We start from the raw sequence: 19,266 nt of genomic DNA, 5'->3' as shown, positions 1-19,266 counted from the left end.
CAGGTCACATACTAATACATAGCTGTTATGCACTGCCTTTCATCCGTACATCTCAAAGCACTTTACAAAGGAAGTAAGCATCATTATCCCCAATTACAGACAGGGTAATGGAGACATCAGAAGGAGACAGGACTTGCTCAAGGCCACCCAGCCAACCAGTGGCAGAGTCCTGGTCCAATGTTCTATCCACTAGGGAACACTGCCTCCAGGGACTCAGAGTAGAACTGCATTATGTCATATAGAAGTTCAGTCAACTCTGTCCCAGCAATGTAGATTTCTTCAACAGGATTCCCCATATATACTGTTGCCTTATCTGTCCCTAGAAGGGAATCCTGGTCTAATATATTATGAAACAACTTACATGTGATTCCCTTTTCCAGATTTTCATAGTATCCACAGAGACATATCTGCTGGAGAAGGTTTGGATGAAATTTCTCAAAAGCTTTCACTTCTTTCAGTCGGGTGAATATAATATCTACATCTTCACTGGAACGTTCCAATGGTCTGCATGAAGAGAAAAAGAATGGCTCACAAAGGCTTTATCACAGAAACAGGTAATTCCCACCCACATACACCAAAACTAAGATTATTAGTTAAAAAATGTTTAATATTTGTGAGCCCATTAAATGCAGGTTGTAGGTGCATGCAACAACCTTGCAGACATTCCAAATAATCAAAACACCTAAACACTATATCCAACTTTATTATTATTATTATCATAGAGCCTGGCAACCCCAGTCACAACTGAATCCCCATTGTCTCAAGCACTGTATAAATATTTATGAAGATATGGTCCCTGCCCGAAAGAGCTTGCAATCTTAAAACTAAAACAAAGAGCAAAACCAAAACCACACCACAATGTGAGGAACAAGGGGTAAACATGGCATTGAAACCTATAAACCTAGAGTCCTGGCCCAGCTCTGAAGACTGAGGATACATCAGACATACAGAACTGCTTGCCATAATGGAGGTTTTCTATATTACTTTAAGGAATGCTAGTAAGCATGCTCAGTAACTATTACACCCACCCCGCTCTTTTAGATTTTACAGGGCACTTCTGAATCTCCAACTCCGTTTTCTGCATACATTAAACACAAATGATTCCAACAAACCCATTCCTCTGCTCCACCACTTCTGTCCTTTTCTTTGTATAAGAAAAATAAAATGCTGTTGTATAAAAGCATGCAAGTTATGCAAGCTGGATATGAACAACTTCATTAAAAAGAAAAAAAATGAAAGTGCTCCTATCTCTAAACAGATACAGCATAAATAAAAGGTATCCTACAACGGGGAGTGAAAATAATTGGAGGTAGGGCAAGACTGTTGCACTCACTGGCACAAGATGGCATTGAGCCCAAGAGCTTAGTAAGTTCAAAAAACAATTTGACATTTACATGGCTAATGTGAACATCCATAGTTACTTTACTAGAGCATTTTAAAATGTAGTTATAAAACTCTGTAATTCAGAGAATAAACTGACCACTAATTGAAGGCATTAGGAAGGACAATTATGGAAGATTCAGTATAAGGTTTCTTGCATCTTCTTGTGGAACTACTGAAACTGACCACTTTTAGAGTGGGATACTGTAATAGATGGACCACTGGTATGCTATAGTATGGCAGTTTTAATGTTTCTATGAAATTATGTTGGAAATTCAGGTGCTGAAATTATTCTTGTACAAAGAGGTCTGGAAAATTTAAATCGTTTTCAGTGCCCTTCATGTCTACCCGCTGAATCTAGTGCTTCCACAAATCAGTTAATTTAACTGATCAAAATGCTAATTTCTTTTAAATACATGGAAATAGCATGACTAAAAAGGGACAAAGTTTAGCTTAATTTATATATATGTATTTGTTTCCGTCTTTCACCACAATGCAATGTGCACACTCTAAGTGCACTTCCTCCAAAGAGATTTCTGGTGTTCCTCTTTGGTCATTCAATGCTGGCACCAGTGCTTGCCCCAGTGAGGAATACCATATCCCTCTCCTCTCAGATTGTCTCACTGGCCCTCCATTTCTTATTAAATGTGTCTGGGAGGGATTAAATCCTCTATCCTCATTTACATTCCAATTTACCTTTATTAATACAGATGAGAGTAATAATTCTATGGTGTATACCAGGGGTGGCCAACCTGAGCCTGAGAAGGAGCCAGAATTTACCAATGTACATTGCCAAAGAGCCACAGTAATACGTCAGCAGCCCCCCATCAGCACTCTCCCCCCCGGCTCCCAGTGCCTCCTGCCCACTGGCAGCCCCGCCGATCAGCACCTCCCCCTCAGCTGTTTCGTGGTGTTCAGGAGGCTCTGTGGAGGAGGAGGAGGAGGAGCAAGGGCATGGCAGGCTCAGGGGAGGGGTTGGGAAGGGGTGGAGTGGGAGCAGGGCTGTGGCAGAGCTAGGGGTTGAGCAGTGAGCACCCCCCAGCACATTGGAAAGTTGGCACCTGTAGCTCCAGCCATGGAGTCAGTGCCTATGCAAAGAGACACATATTAACTTCTGGCCACCCCTGGTGTATACAGTTGCTTCTACATCATAGCAATATCCTCTTACCTACTACCATAGGTATATCCTCTTACCTTCTTCAAACCACAGTCAATTACAATTGCTCCCTTTTAAATTCTTTCAAGCAAGGTTTTCACCCTCCTTACTTTTTTTAATCTTTGCACTAGCTGCCAGTTATTAATAAGTATTAATTCTCTTGTCAAAATGCTTTTAAGAATATTAGGAAGTGCAGCTTGAAAACAGAATTAAAATCCATTTATACTAGATCCCTACCTACACTCTGCTGGCACTTGGAACACCAACTCACTTCTTTCATGTACCCCAACATTAACAGCAAAGTTTGACAAGGAAAGGAAGACAATGATAATAATTCTCAGCACAGCACACTTTCCCCACAGAAGCCCTAAACTCTTCATGTCAAAGTTACTTTCTCAATTTTTAAAATAAATGTGTGTAATTTTGCCTCCAGTAGTTTGCTTCCTTCCGTGTTGGAAACACTGGTAGGTTACACAGGCACAAAAAAATAAACACCAAATCAAAGCAAACGTGCTTGAAAAGTCAAATTAATATTTTATTATATTTTTTGCAGCATTCACCCAGTTCTACTTACAAACCAGAGGACGGTATTGGGGGGTTGGGAAAGCATAGTGCTGGGAACAAGGTACTTCAAAATATTTAATGCCTTGATCCCACAATTTGCTATATGTAAGTTGACTGTTGCATCCCTGGAGAGCCCCACTGAAGTGCCGTGGGCTCCATATGGGACCAGCAGCCTTATTTTGTTGTTGTTTGATATCAAGGGAGAAGACGCAAGTAAGAAGGGTTAGCAGGCAATCTAGGTTTTTTTAAATTGCCGACCTTTGTTATCTGAGCACCTTTCATGAAAAGTAAGAAGAAACATCTTTCTTCCAGCCCCGGTAGCAGGAACAAGCTTAACAGCTTTGTTGGGCTTTTTTAAAGACAACGCGTGAGAATGCTCATTTGTTGAAAAGGGTTGCCACAAGCCAAAGAGATGGGTTTTACATTTGGCTAAGAATGCAATGAGTGGGGGTCTCTCTTATTCTGTCTGGCTATGAATGCCATAGGCTTGGACCAGTTCCAGTGAAAGTTCTCTCTCCAACAAAGCTAGTCTTTGCCTGTTGCTTCATAAGGTCATCATACTATACCTCAAAAGGTCATCGTCACGGAAGGAGAGGAACTCTGAGGCAGCAATGGTCAGTACCTGTTCAATCTTCTTTTTGATAAGACAAACAGACTGAGTTCTTTAAGGCTCAAGGCATTTCCTTCAGCCTCAGACCATTTTTGTAGATCTTTTCTTCACCTTCTCCAGTTTTTCCAAATCCTTTTTAAAATGTGGACACGAGAACTGTATGCAGCATTCCAGTATCAGTCTCACCAATGCTGTTCACCTCTCTGCTCCTGTTCACTACTCCCATTTATATATCCAAAGATCACATTAGCTCTTTTTGACACAGCTAAGGACTGGGAGCTGATAGTCGAGCTGCTTATTCACCATGCCAGAATCGCTACTTTCCAGAATACAGTCCCCTATTCTAGAGGCATAGTCTGCATGCATTGCTTTTGATATATTACTTTGGATGTGAGGGGTCTGCCTTAACTAAACCCTCCCCTGTGACTGCACCCAAATTTCTGTACAGTGCCCATTCTACAGAGGGGCCTCTGTAGCAGTGAGGCAAGGATAAGCATGGCGGGCTCCACCGCAGCTTTAGTACGTCTCTGCAGTTTTCAGTCCAATAAAAACAATGGTAGTTTTACTTAAGCTAATTTTATTAAGCATTTATAAACTATAACAATAGCACTAGTTTTTGAAGGAAGAATGGTTTGACTTAATAGCAAATTGTAATGGAGCTAGTTAAGTGCCATACCTTCAATTACTTATTCCTTAAAACACTAGTGAAACTCAGGTTTGATCACACTGACCACTTAAGTCTTTTAACAAAATCATCATCATCATGAAATTAAATATTAACAATCTATGTTTGACCAAGTGTTTTCTATTCTCTAAGTACAAGCCGCCTAGCAAGGAACAATGTCAATACAGTATAAAATAAATTAACTTCCTTTCTCAAGGTATCTTATTAAGGAGTTGAAGATTTGATTTGATTTTAATAAATAAAGCAGATTTTAATGTTGGATCTAACTAAATACTATTGTGACATTGTCTTTAGAAAGTTAATAATTGATCCAGTAATTAGAAAGCAAAAACTAATGGCAGATGTGAGTCCAATCACGTTTAGCACTATGCTTCAAGTGCAGGGCTCATTCATATCAATCTAAAAAGGAACACTGACGGGGTGGATAAAAATCAATGATTTAAAATAAATAAATAAATTTGGATTTTTTTTGATAAAATGCTTCTCGAGGAAAAACCATATCTAAATATAGTTTTAATTAAGATTCATTGTAGCTCTAATATATCTCATAATGGAATAGGGATTATAAATTCTAATTCTATAGTATGAGACAATATATTCATGTAATGTGTTTAAGAAAAGTTTTGTGAGTGAGTTCCAATAGTTCATGGATTAGGGACCCAATTTTATGGGGTTCCACAGGCTTCTGTATAGATTATTTAGGTTAATCTTTCTATCCACCCAATGGACTCAGTGCTCAGTCTAGAAGATACCATCAGAGATGCTTAGTTTTGTAGTTCTCAAACTGGATTTGTGTCTCCAGAGGTAACATGCTTGTTAACAGCAAACATGTTTTTAAATAAATAAATACATAAAATAAATAAATATATAAATATATAGAGGTGAGAAATAACAGACCTCAACTCTATTGTCCCTCTACAAATTTGTGTACACAGAGTCAATCAGTCAATCCCTTACCTCTCTCTAAAAGTGCAAAGTTTCAAAAAGTTCAGTGAATAGAAGATTGTTGGGGACGGAATAGATCTGGACAAGGAGAAGAGGTCTGGAGATAAATGTGAGAAACGAGGGACATATGCTTGTTTTGTTAAAATATTATATGTTTGCTGTTGAAGAAAAAAAATCCAGAATACTTAACATTGTTGTTTTAGTTAAATAAAACAATTTAAATGTCTGTCTCGTGATGTTCTCCTCCTAATATAGCATGGCAAAAAAATCCTCCAAATATTAATGATTAACCTGTTGAATTGGAGATAGTTCACCTCCGAATGACTTCATAAATATCTGCTTCATTAAATGAAATAACCAAACAATCATTCATTTTCTGATACAGCTGTAAAACTAATCTGAAAAGTTTTCAAAATAAATCACCATTTAAAAATGTATAGTGTGTACCTTCTAAAAATTAAACCTACATCTCGGAGTTGTGAAGAATACGTATTAAGGTTATGACAACCAACAAGAATGCACTTTTATGTAGAAAACCATGATTAAATCGAGTCTTCCTGACTAGTGATGTAAATCATGATTTAAATAAAATTGATTTAAATCAAATCCACCCTGAGCACTGATAATTTAGTTGTGTATTGTGACATCGATGTTCTTCCACTGCTGAAGTGAAAATATTCCCCCTGCTGTTGAAGCCATAGTGTTGTGAACTGATGAGGAGAGTAGTACTGATAAAAAGGCATTTCAGTGAAGGTTAAGAAGTAAATTGACACTGGATACTAAAAGATACACATTATAGCTCAAACAAAAGTTATGGACTTGATGCAAGAATTACTAAATGAGGTTCTGTGGCCTGTGTTATGCAGGAGGTCAGACTAGATCAGTGGCTCTCAACCTTTCCAGACTACTGTACCCCTTTCAGGAGCCTGATTTGTCTTGCATTCCCCCAAGTTATACCTCACTTAAAAACTACTTGCTTACAAAATCAGACATAAAAATGTCACAGCACACTATTACTGAAAAATTGCTTACTTTCTCATTTTACCATATAATTATAAAATAAATCAATTGGAATATAAATATTGTACTTACACTTCAGTATATAGTACATAGAGCAGTATAAACAAGTCATTGTCTGTATAAAAATTTGAGTTTGTACTGATTTTGCTAATGCTTTTTACGTAGCCTGTTGTAAAACTAGGTAAATATCTAGATGAGTTGATGTACCCCCTATAAGACCTCTGCATACCCCCAGGGGTAAGACTACTCCTAGTTGAGAACCACTATACTAGATGATCCTAATGGTCCCTCTGGCCTTAAAATCCATGAATCTAGGCAGTCAAGTGCCACATACTCTCCAACCTCTCTTCCCCTCCATCAATTCCAGTTCCATCCTTTCCCTGAGGTAACTATGGTGCTTGATTACATGAGGGTAAAATTAAAATGCTCTTAAGGCAACAATATGAAAATAATCTTGCTCTAATGAGATAAGTACTCCGTCTTCCTGAATTTTTATACCATGTTCATCACCATGGTATCTGGGTGTTATTATGGTGTCCAAGCTGCTTGGTTATGTTTCCCCCATTTTGTATCTATGTGCTGTTTATTTCCTCTACCAGGATGTTGGTCTTCACATTTAATCAATACTCCTCACAGTCTCTGCATTCCAATCTGTTCATGTCACTTTGCATTTGTCTCTATCTTTTAGTGTGTTTGCTGCTCTTCCTAGATATGCTCTAGGAATTCTTTTGGGAAAGTTCTATGGCCTGTGTTATACTAAACTAGATTATAACAGTGGTTTCCTCCTGGCCTTGACATCTACAAGCACTGGTGCTGTCTATAAATTGATTGTCTGAATTTATACCAAAGAAACACAGCACAGAAAAGACATAACACCCATACAACATACAGAGTAGCATTTCTTTGTGTTAAACAAACCTTAAAGAGTCCTGTACTGGGCTAAAACTATCAGATAGCATCACCACTTGAAGACAGACTCTTCAACCGATGTGAGAGAAAGAAGGCCTATGGACCATCTAGCAATGCACTGCTGACCATCGGTTGTCCACAAACCACTGCTTTAAAGAATGTAATGGAGTGAAGTGAGAAATAGAAAAAACAATGTAAATGCTATAATGAGAATATGATACGCTCTCCTCTCCTCTCCCCCTCCCCGAAAAGGCAAATGAAGAGGAGTATTACAATATACACAGTGCAATAACTACAGTTCTGAAGCACAGCATGTTCTGCATACTGTTCCATTCCACCATTGCAAGACATGCAATAGAAACACTTCACGAGACAGACTCTAGCAGTGCTTTACTTCTATAAGGGCATCCTAACTTTAACTGTGGTCACAAAGCAAAGCAGTAAAACAAAACAAAACAAACAAACAAAAAAGGTGGAGGTAGCACAATTTAGAAATTGCCACCTGAAAAATGCTTGGCTAAGTCCACAAAGGAGAATTTGTGATCATTAGCAGCCAATATTTATTGACACAATCTATTTCTAGGATGATAAAACATCACAGCCAGAAAAAGCAGGAGTCTGGTTCTTCATACAGTATTTTTCAGTTACGTCTAGTTGTGTGGCGTCAATGCGCAGACTGGGCATAGCAGAAATTATATTTTGCACATAGTATTTCTCAGCCAATTTCTGGCACATCTCATGGAAGAAAATGAAAAACAGCCAGAAAGAGCATGTCTAAATGTGTAGAAGTAATTACAATTCAGATCGGTGAGAAGGTTATCTTCTGACATTAAAAACTGAATTAAGTTTGAATATTGATTCTTTACGATATTTGTTGTTCTAACTTCCAAACTATTAGTTCTGATTCTACACTAGGTTACACATTGACATGTACCATAGGATTCTGACACAAAATTTCACTTAAAAATAAAGTTTAATGCATTTGCAAATTCACATACTGTTTTCACTCCCAGAAAATGGACTGAAGCTATCCAAGGCATTTCTGCAATTTGTATCTAACAGTGAAATTAAAAACCCTAATCGTTTTAGTTGTTTCCCTATTACTATTGTCCAATTCTTCATACTGCCCAATTGTTTGTTCAAAACAAAGCAAACAATAAACCTTGTTCTATTTTGACGATAACAGTATGGTAGCTTCTAGGATTATTTCCAACTTTGTGAATATCCAAGATGCAATGGAAGTGCTGAGCTGTTGCTCCACTTAGAGAAAAAAGGGAAAATAAAATGTAAGTTATATAAATGAAGAAATGTTGAAGTTTGTCTTCATTGCTAGCTTAACAATACAGCTTTTCATCTCCCAACTGGAACATCTCGGGGGGGGGGGGGGGTAGGGGGCAGCTTTCCAATTTTCCCCAGGTATGCAGGGGACTTCCCAGTAAGGAACTTTACAACTGAGCAACAGCACATCATGGATGGGATAAAGACTTGTCTTGAAAGCCCAGAAGCCACAAATGGGCAGAGAAGGCTAACACTGTTCAGCATTAATAGAAAAGTATAAAAAAACGTATACTAAAAATCAGGCTGGTAGTCTACAGATCATGCAATAACACACCACTAAGGGATGCATCCCAGTTCAAGATTTGGGTTTGGTTCTTTGCTCCTGGGCCTGGAGGGGTGGGGGGAGAGAAAGTATCTTGTGCCATCCTGTAACAGCTTCTCTGGATCAGTTCAGGAACAGCGTTATGGAAAATGAGGAAAATTGCATGTAGGCCTCCTTGATGTTCTTCCTTCATATTATTAGATCCTGAAAATTGGGCAAAGGGAGTAAATCTGGAAAAGGCTGTCAGAGGACTACCCCTGATCCATGCATGCAATTTTTCAATATGAACATTATTGTTAAAAAAAAAAAAAAACACCATCACAAGATGATGAAACTTACATTGTCAGAATTTTGTATTTTCCTATCAGTCCACTATACACTCTCTTGCCTTGCTTATCCACTGAACACTTTAATCGTTATTTATTTATATTACATAATTAATTCGCCTCTTAGAACAATGGCACAGATTTTATCTGACAGTAACATTTTCATATCCTGCATCCTCTTATTCCTCTCTCCCCCCGTTTCTTGCCTGTTTAGACTGCATAACCACTTCACAGCATGCATACACATGTGACAGCAGTATTACTAATAACATAACCCTGCTCAATTATGTCAATCTCTCTCCTCTAAAGAACATTTTAGCCTTGATTTATTTGATCATCAGGATCTCAGGTAACATACCTGACATTTCTCCTTGCAAGGAAGTTTATATAACAGACATTAGAAAAAGCACTCTAGAAACATAACTTAAGGAGAATATTTTATATTTTCAAAAACAGCTACACAAGTTCAAGGTTAAAAAAAACACACAAAAAGGGACAGCTGATGCTCCTACTTAGCTGTACATAATCTGGGAGAGTATTTCCCTTAGTGTACAGCATGTATCACTTTTCATAAAACAGATTTTAATATTTTGGCTGTGTTGTTATTAATTATTTGTATGTTGCTCAGTGCTGTACAAGACACAGAAATCATCAGAGTCCTTGCCCTTAAGAGTCTACAATCTGTTAGACACAGAAAAATGACACAACAGGGTCCTTCACAAATACAACTAGTCCTTCCATGGGCTAAAATTGCAACAGTTATTTCCAACACTATAAACACAAACTGAATGAGCTGACAAGTACAACTAACCACTACAGCTGAAAACCCTGCTCATTTTATTGGTATATTAGAATATATACACCTCTACCCCGATATAACGCTGTCCTCGGGAGCCAAAAAATCTTACCGCGTTATTGGTGAAACCACGTTATATCGAACTTGCTTTGATCCACCAGAGTGCGCAGCCCCACCCCGCCCCCGGAACGCTGCTTTTCCGCGTTATATCCGAATTTGTGTTATATCGGGTCGCGTTATATCGGGGTAGAGGTGTATTTTGTTTTGAAGTAGCTGCAAAAAGGTAGTCTTTTCTACCAGATGCGGCTCTCTGTGCCCTGCGTACCCACTTCCACCACCTTCTGGCAGGGAGAAGGGAAGGAGGAAACAGCAGCAGAATCTCAGCAGTAGGAGAAAGCTCTCCGTCCCCTACATCACATGGGAGTAGGAGAACAATGAAGCACGTTTCTCTTCCAGACAGTTTTGGGGCTCATTGACTGGCTGCTAATTTTTCCCTTTGGCTCTCGGATATATAAATGCTCTGGGAGAGGGAGGTATACGAGGACAGAATGAAAGAAGGGACTTGAAATATGATGTCATGTCAGGAGATGGTGTTAACTTTAACATAATGGAGGGCACTCAGCCTCTCCCAGGAGGTGCACAGCACCTAGTGTGGCAGTACTGCCAATCCCAAGCACTAAAAAAAGTGCTGAGTTTGGCCTCCCAAAATCATCAGATGTTCTTAAAATAACAAAGCGCGGGGGGAGGGGAGTCTTTAGGGTTCATGTTTTCAAGCTTTTCCCTTCCCCGCATCACCAGGAAACAAAAAAACAAAACAAAAAAAACACCCTAAGATTATCATCCATCACATGACTCCAGGAGCTCTAATTTTATGAAAAACATGAAATATCACAAGAATTGCAATAAACTCATGAGAATTGGAATCACCAGTATGCTCAGTTGTTTAGATGTAAGCATCTCATAGCAGAGACTGTCTTTCTGAAAAAAACACTCTTTTCCATGTATGCTGTTTGTTTACTTATGTTTTCCATTTGACTCAATGAGATAAGTAAAGCAAGACGGGTCTCTTTATAGCCACTTTCACTTAATGATTTATCAGCACTAGCACGGGACTCAAGTGTTGGGATTTGCAACACTGAATGGGAATAGTACGATAAAAAACAATATTTTGTATCAAACACCTTTAACATTGCAAAACTTAAACACACTCATTTTAAGCTCCAACTACTTAGCAGTGTCCCTTGAAAAAACATTTGGCATAGAAACAAACACTGTATACACTCAGGCAATTCTGCTGAACAACAAACAGAATTTTCTTCCAACACAAAGGTCAGCATTCAAGCTGTAACAATTGTGAGAGAAAAATAGACTTGTTGAGTAATGACATTCATAGAGATTTATCTCCAGGTAGAAATTCATTATTTGAATAGTGCAGCAGTTACAGGAAAAGAGTTTCAAGCACAGGAAAATATAAATCTGTTTTATTTTTTCATAATAAGATTACCTTTAAGAAAAACACAAATATACTCCAATTAAAGAGAGATTAAAATTATAAGGAAACTTATCTGTTTCATTTGTGAAAATATCCTTTCCACATAATGCACACTTTAGAACTAAAATACAGATCAAATGTCATTGAATTAAACACGAGCTCTCATAAATGTGAACTGGAGCTTGCAAAGACAGTTACCATTCCTTCTGATCGGAGTGGAGCTAGATAATATTATAAAGCAAATGTGCCATTTAATGTAAGAGACATTTTGAGGACTTTAATGTGAAGACTAGTGGAGATAAACATTGTTTGAAATGTACAACAGAACAATATGATTTAGTGACAAAAATATCCCGATATAAACTCTAGCCATGAGAATCCATGAACAGAGCTTTATCCTCATTGCACTTGCATCCATATATAGTCCAGCTTAATGCTGGAGTTAATAAATATTTTAACTTTACAGAAACTATGAGATCACTTCTGGAAGATTACATTGCCATATATAAATTTTGACAGCTGTTTAATTCAAAGATCATCCACTAAAGCCATTAATGTTAATGTGCATTAACTCTATTGAAAAAATTAGTAAGAATACTAAGAGTTGCTATAATGCAAAATACAGTTAGAATGATAACAGAATAAAGGGAGTAACACAAAATGAGCTGTAATGTACAATAAGTATCAAGATGCAAAAACAAAGAGAAAATTACAACTTGCATTTTGTATCAGTCCTAAATAACATTCTCATAAGCAAACTAGGGAAATGTGGTCTAGATAAAATTATTATACGATGGGTGCATAACAGGTTGAAAGAAAATACTCAAGGTAGTTATGAATAGTTTGTTGTCAAACTGGGAGGATTTATCTTATGGAGTCCCGCAAGGGTCTTGCATGGTCCAGTGCTCTTCAATATTTTCATTAATGACTTGGATAATGGAGTAGAAAGTACACTTATAACATTTGCAGATGACACCAAGCTGGGAGGGGTTGCAAGCACACTGGATGACAGGATAAGAATTCAAAATGACCTTAATAAATTGGAGAATTGGTCTGAAATCAACAAGATGAAATGAAGATGAGGAAAAATCAAATGCACAAATACAAAATGGGGAACAACTACCTAGGTAGTAGTACGGCTGAAAAGGACCTGGAGCTTATAGTGTACCACAAACTGAACAGCAGTTAACAATGTAATTCGGTTGCAAAATAGGCTAGTATTCTGGGGTGTATTAACAAGAATGTCAACATGTAAGACACAGGAGGTAATTGTCCCACTCTAGTTGGCACTGGTGAGACCTCAGCTGAGTACTATGTCCAATTCTGGGCACCACACTTTTGAAAAGATGTGGACAAACTGGAAAGAATCCAGAGGAGAGCAACAAAAATAATAAAAGGTTTAAAAAAACCTGACCTATGAGGAAAGGTTTAAAAAACTGGACATGTTTAGTCTTGAGAAAAGAAGCTGTGAGGGGACCCAATAACGGTTTTCAAATATGTTAAGGATGGTGTTTTACCATATGTAAAAAAGGATGGTGATCAATTGTTCTCGATAGTCACAGAAGGTCAGACAAGAAGTAATCAGCATATTCTGAAGCAAGGGAGATAAAAGAAGGTGTTAAGTACTGGAATAGGTTTCCAAGGAAGGTTGTGGAATCCTCACCATTGGACGTTTTTAAGAACAGGTTGGACAAACACCTGTCAGGGAAGGTCTAGGTTTACTTTGTCTGGCCTCACTGCAGGGGGCTAGACGCGAAAACGTCCCGAGGTCCCTTTTGTGACGTTGTGCAGTCTATATGGTTTTATAAAAACTTGATAATAAGTCAATATAATGTAACTGAGATGGTTTTAGAGAAAATACGGTAATAAGTGAATGTAACGTAACTGGGATATGCTTCATGCAAAAGGTCTCTTGTAAGGTATCATTACAGAGCTTATAATCTACTGAGTATGATCATCTGATTTGTATAAATGTACCACTCTTGTATCCAAAACTAGAAATATAAAATGTAACTCTGAGGGCCTATTGTAATTGTGTAAAGTGTGGACCATTAATGATGGTTTGGAATCTTGATGACTCCCATTGTCTGCAGATGGCTGTATTTACCTGTGAGTCTTCCTGTATATGTGTGTGCTGGCAAGTGAGTAATGAAGTCTTGCAGTGACATGTGATCATGTCACCTGAACTGGAATCCATCTTTAACCTGGTGCTTTTCCAGTGAGGTGGGGGTGGAAACCCAGAGAGACAAAGAGTTCCCGCCTTATGCAAAAGATATATAAAGGGGGGAAGAGAACAGAGAGAGGGAGGAGCCATCATGAAGAATCCCCTAGCTATCACCTGAGCTGCAACAAGAGCTGCACCAGGGGAAAGAATTGTGCCCAGGCCTGGAAGGTGTCCAGTCTGAGAAAAACTTACTGAAACATCTAGGAGGGTGAGATTATCTGTATTTAGTTTGATTAGACATAGATTTGCGCATTTTATTTTATTTTGCTTGGTGACTTACTTTGTTCTGTCTGTTACTACTTTGAACCACTTAAATCCTACTATCTGTATTTAATAAAATCACTTTCTATTTAGTAATTCACTCAGAGTATGTATTAATACCTGGGGGAGCAAACAACTGTGCATATCTCTCTATCAGTGTTATAGAGGGCGAACAATTTATGAGTTTGCCCTGCATAAGCTTTATACAGGGTAAAACGGATTTATCTGGGTTTAGACCCCATTGGGAGTTGGGCATCGGAATACTAAAGACAAGCACACTACTGTGAGCTGTTTTCAGGTAAACTTGCAGCTTTGGGACAAGTGATTCGGACCCTGGGTCTGTGTTGGAGCCAGATGGGAGTGTCTGGCTCAGCAAGACAGGGTGCTGGAGTCCTGAGCTGGCAGGGAAAACGGAAGCAGGGGTAGTCTTGGCACATCGGGTGGCAGCTCCCAAGGGGGGTTTCTGTGATCCAACCCGTCACACCTTTCAACCCTACATATCTGTGATTCTATAGTGTGCTTAGACGTCCATTGAAGTCAATGCACTACACTGCCATTGGTGTCAGGAAGTTGAGAATCAGGGCCAGTATTTTTAAATGAACAGTCTGACATTTATCAAGTAATTTAAATGTAATAGTTTATGAAGTACAAATTTCAAGTTTGACTAAACCTGATAGCCTGAATTTTATTTCAATGCATGAAGAATAAACGTGGGTAGGGAATGGTAGCTTCTAGGAAATACATATTTTGGGTAGGTTTCAGAGTGGTAGCCGGGTTAGTCTGTTTCAGCAAAAACAACGAGGAGTCCTTGTGGCACCTTAGAGACTAACAAATTTATTTGGGCATAAGTTTTCGTGGGCTAAAACCCACTTCAACAGATGCATGGAGTGGAAAATACAGTAGAGAGGTATAAATACAAAGCATATGAAAAGATGGGAGTTGCCTTACCAAGTGGGGAGGGTGTCAGTGCTAACGAGCCAATTCAATTAAGGTAGAAGTGGGCTATTCTCAACAGGTGACAAGAAGGGAGGAAAAATCACTTTTGTAGTGCTAATGAGTTCAATGTAATCAAGGTGGCCCATTTCAAACAGTTGACAAGAACGTGTGAGTATCAGCAAGGGGAAATTAGTTTTTGTAGTGACCCATCCACTCCCAGTCTTTATTCAGGCCTACGGTGTCCAATTTGCATTTTGGGTAGTAGATTTCCAATTTATATCAGCTATTATGTATGTTTCTTATTGGCAGCTGGGCTGGTATTTTATTTTGTCCCTGTTGCTCATTTAAAATAATTTAGCAATAGGTGTTTGGCAGTTGAACAGAACCACTTTCTGAAGTAATTGTTTGAGAAGTGCACTTTCTATAGCTCGTGGAGATGGCACAAACCTGATTGCTGAGGGACATGGCTTTTCTTCCTGTCTCTGCCACTGACTTGCTGTGTGATCTTGAAAAAACAGTTAACCTTTCTCTGGAATCCCCATTCTTGGAGGTTTTTAAGAACAGGTTGGACAAACACCTGTCAAGGATGGTCTAGGAATACTTGGTATTGCTCAGTATGGGGGACAGACTAGATTACCTCTTGAGATCCCTTCCAGCCCTGCATTCCTATGATTACAAAAATAATGTCATCTAGAATAGTGAAAAATAAAGATCATTGATGGCCACTTTGTTTTTGAGGACACAACTTTCAGTTCTGCTAAGACTCCTTAACTAGATTTGGTTAAACCTTTCCAATTACAATTTGTTGGAAAATGTGGTTTAATCAAAACTGAAATTTGTCACTTTTTTCATTTTCAATGAAAAAATGCAAGTATTTGGGATTTTTTAAAAAACCCAAAAATATGAAAAAAAAAATATTTTGTTTTTGACAGTCCAAAAAATAATTTATTAATAGGAATAAAGTTCATGTTCCAGCCAACTCTACCCTTTATATTGCTCTGACAATGCCAACATGTTTGCGAGGGCAGCGTAAAACAAACCTTACTATAAAAGACAACCAGGCCGTCGGTATCAAGGACAAAGGGAAAGGTGAGAGCAATAGCAAACAAGATGACATAAAATTATGTGGATTTTTGCTTGGAATACAAGACTTCAATGGTCAAATCCTATCAATATGCAAGGAGCAACACAGACAACTGCAGATGCATCCAGTGCAGACAGGTTTCCAGATGTATTCAGAAAAGAAAAACCCTGGTGTTGCAGGAGAAGACACCACACATCATTTGCTAGTGCACTCGTGGGCCCTAAATAGATGCATAAGGCACATAATGCTTGTGCACTCACTTTGCCTATGTAGGTGCGTAAAGAAGGGAAGGTAGAAAGGAAGCCTAGTAATCCTGTATGTGCAAAAATGGAAGATGATGCAAATGAAAGTCCTAATCTTGTGATTACAAAAAACAAACCTGAAGTACCTTGCTACTCCTGCCTTTGGTATGGGTATTTTCAAGCACAGCACCTTATAAAATGCAAAGAGGCTATAACATTAAAGTATGCCTATATTAATATTAATTACCGTTGTTGTAAAATGGCCTTAGTCAGGTGACAGACAGGAAAAGTTGTTTTTATTTATCACTGTCAGAAGACTGAGTATTAAACAAGAAACTAGAAAACACTGGGCGAAACATGGTGATGTTGCTTCCAAGGAATTATTATAAATATAAAACTGGATTAGAGACAAATACACAGAAAGCAAAGTGCTTCCTTATAGTCTTATAAAATATATATTTTTAAAAGAAATAAAACATGGTTGTCATAAGCAATAGTATAGATAGATCAGGCAGGTTAAGTACAAGTCAATCAAGTTCTTACTTCCTTGAGGCAATGATACATTGCCCAGGATGGCAATCAGTGAGATCATTCTTCTTCCTACTACCTTCTTTCTAACACCATGTATTCCCCTTTCAAAATCCCAGCTCTCCACTTTAGTTTGTCTGCACAATCACTATCAGCGCTACTCCTGTTTGCAATTCTCACTAATGGTATAAAGAGCTGGCTAGGTCCCAAACATAAATATAATGAGCCAGATGGGAAAGCCTGAATCAAATGTTTGGCCTGATCCCTATAGTCCAGTCTTAGTCTAATGAAATACAGGCAAGTCGCATCTTAGGCGCATTTAACATGCGCGAATTCAGCTTTGCGCGGTCAGCAAAAACGGGGAAAAAAAAGAAAAACAACAATATAAAAACTGCATCTGTAGTGCGGGCAATTCTGCCCGCCATTGAACTCAATGAGTGTTTCACTACACGCAGTTTTCCCTTTATGCGCTAACCACGGAACGGAACCCCCGCGTAAGATGAGACTTGCCTGTAAATGAAAATGTTGCCTGATTAAGGACTGCAAGATCAGTGTTCCACATGTGGTATTTTATTCTTGTTAGATCTAAATAATGTAGGCCTAAAGTCTATCAGGGTAACAAAAGATACAGAAAGTAACTATGTACAATATGCCCTCAAAACACCCATTCATATCTAAATAATTCATAAACAGCTTAGCCAAGATCATTACATTCTTGACACACCAGGATAGCAAAGTTACATGATTTCCTCTGTGATCTGCTCCTGCAGTCAAACATACCAGTCAGCTAAGGCACTGCAGGTTATATCGAACACGTAGGAAAGCACAGAATTATAATGACAGAGCTGAAATCTCTGGGTTATCTAATTGTTGTGAGCATTGTACATCATTAAAAAGAGTTGATGTCTGAATCAAATTAAAACCCACAGAATAAAAGCTGTACTCTGGTTTTGTGAACTGATAGAATTCTGTAAAAGATGCTCGGCCTGCCCTGAACACATACTGTATATTCGTTTAAAATTAAAGATTTGAAAAGAAATGTTAGTATAGAACTCTCTCTCTCTCACCGACACACATTGGGTTAAAAGAAATCAGGAGGACTGCCCATAGGCTGAATACATTAAATACATTTGAACAGATTTAGCAACCTTTTACTGAGATGTATGCAGATAAGACATATGGAAAAATGCTAGGAGAGTGGGCCTGCTTCTGCTCCCATAGAAGTCAATGGCAAGACTCTCACTGACTTCAATGACAGCAGGATCAGGCTCCTTAAAAGATAAATTATTTCAGTACCCAACAAGAATGTGGGTTCACCTCCTCTTGAGGATCTATTCTGTCCAGTAACAATGAAAAATTCTTAACACAACAGGGTTTTGTGACTTTTTTTTTTTTTTTGTCGTCTCTCTGTCATGTTTTTCCTGGATTTCAACAGCTTCCACCCCACCATCAACCTCAGCCTGGAACAATCTACACGGGAGGTCCACTTCCTAGACACCACAGTACAAATAAGTGATGGTCACGTTAACACCACCCTATACCAAAAACCCACCGACCGGTATGTAAAGGTAGCCATCTTACAGCAAAAAAACTTCATGCCTCCAGCTTCCACCCCAGACACAGCACACGATCCATCGTCTACAGCCAAGCGCTGAGGTACAACCGCATCTGCTCCAACCCCTCAGACAGGTTTGTGACATATCCACTAAATAACACTGCCTCTGTAGAAAGTGCACTTCTCAAACAATTATTTCAAAAAGCAGTTTTAACCTAAACTGTTCAACTGTCAAACACCTACAAGATCTTCACCAAGCATTCTCAAAACTACGATATCCACACAAGGAAATAAGGAAACAAATCAACAGAGCCAGACATGTACCCAGAAGCCTCCTGCTTCAAGACAAGCCCAAGAAAGAAACCAACAGAACTCCACTGGCCATCACCTACAGTCCTCAGCTTAAACCTCTCCAACGCATCATCAGTGATCTACAACCCATCCTGGACAATGATCCCTCGCTTTCACAGACCTTGGGAAGCAGGCCAGTCCTCGCCCACAGACAACCCGCCAACCTGAAGCATATTCTCACCAGCAACCACTCACCGCACCATAACAACTCTAACGCAGGAACTAATCCGTGCAACAAACCTTGATGCCAACTCTGCCCACATATCTACACCAGCAACACCATCACAGGACCTAACCAGATCAGCTACAACATCACCGGTTCATTCACCTGCATGTCCACCAATGTACCAGCCATCATGTACCAGCAATGCCCCTCTGCTATGTACAGAGTCTGGAGTCTGGCCAAACTGGACAGTCACTACGCAAGAGGATAAATGGACACAAGTCAGATAACAGGAATGGCAATATACAAAAACTTGTAGGAGAATTTTGTTATGTGCACCAATATGGAGGGGATGTGTGGTGGGGGTGGGGGTTTAAAGTGTGGGAGGGGGCTCAGAGCTAGGGCAGAAGGTTGGGGTGTGGAGGGTGAGGGGTCTGGC

The 19,266-nt window shown here is 38.9% G+C and overlaps 1 protein-coding gene across 4 annotated transcripts in view; it reads right to left on the bottom strand.

The window, feature by feature from the left end:
* RAPGEF4 (Rap guanine nucleotide exchange factor 4) overlaps window positions 1-19,266 on the bottom strand; it is a 299,132-nt gene that overhangs the window by 189,036 nt on the left and 90,830 nt on the right. For all 4 annotated transcript variants that reach the window (XM_065561831.1, XM_065561832.1, XM_008178407.3 and 1 more), the window contains exon 2: window positions 362-504. In XM_065561831.1, the coding sequence (XP_065417903.1) occupies window positions 362-504 (143 nt within the window). The remainder of the gene's footprint in view (window positions 1-361; window positions 505-19,266) is intronic.

The sequence above is a fragment of the Chrysemys picta genome, chromosome 11 (assembly GCF_011386835.1).
Source record: "Chrysemys picta bellii isolate R12L10 chromosome 11, ASM1138683v2, whole genome shotgun sequence".
NCBI lineage: Eukaryota > Metazoa > Chordata > Testudines > Emydidae > Chrysemys > Chrysemys picta.
The sequence above is the reverse complement of the archived record's forward strand: the minus strand, read 5'-3'. Positions and strand labels throughout refer to the sequence as shown.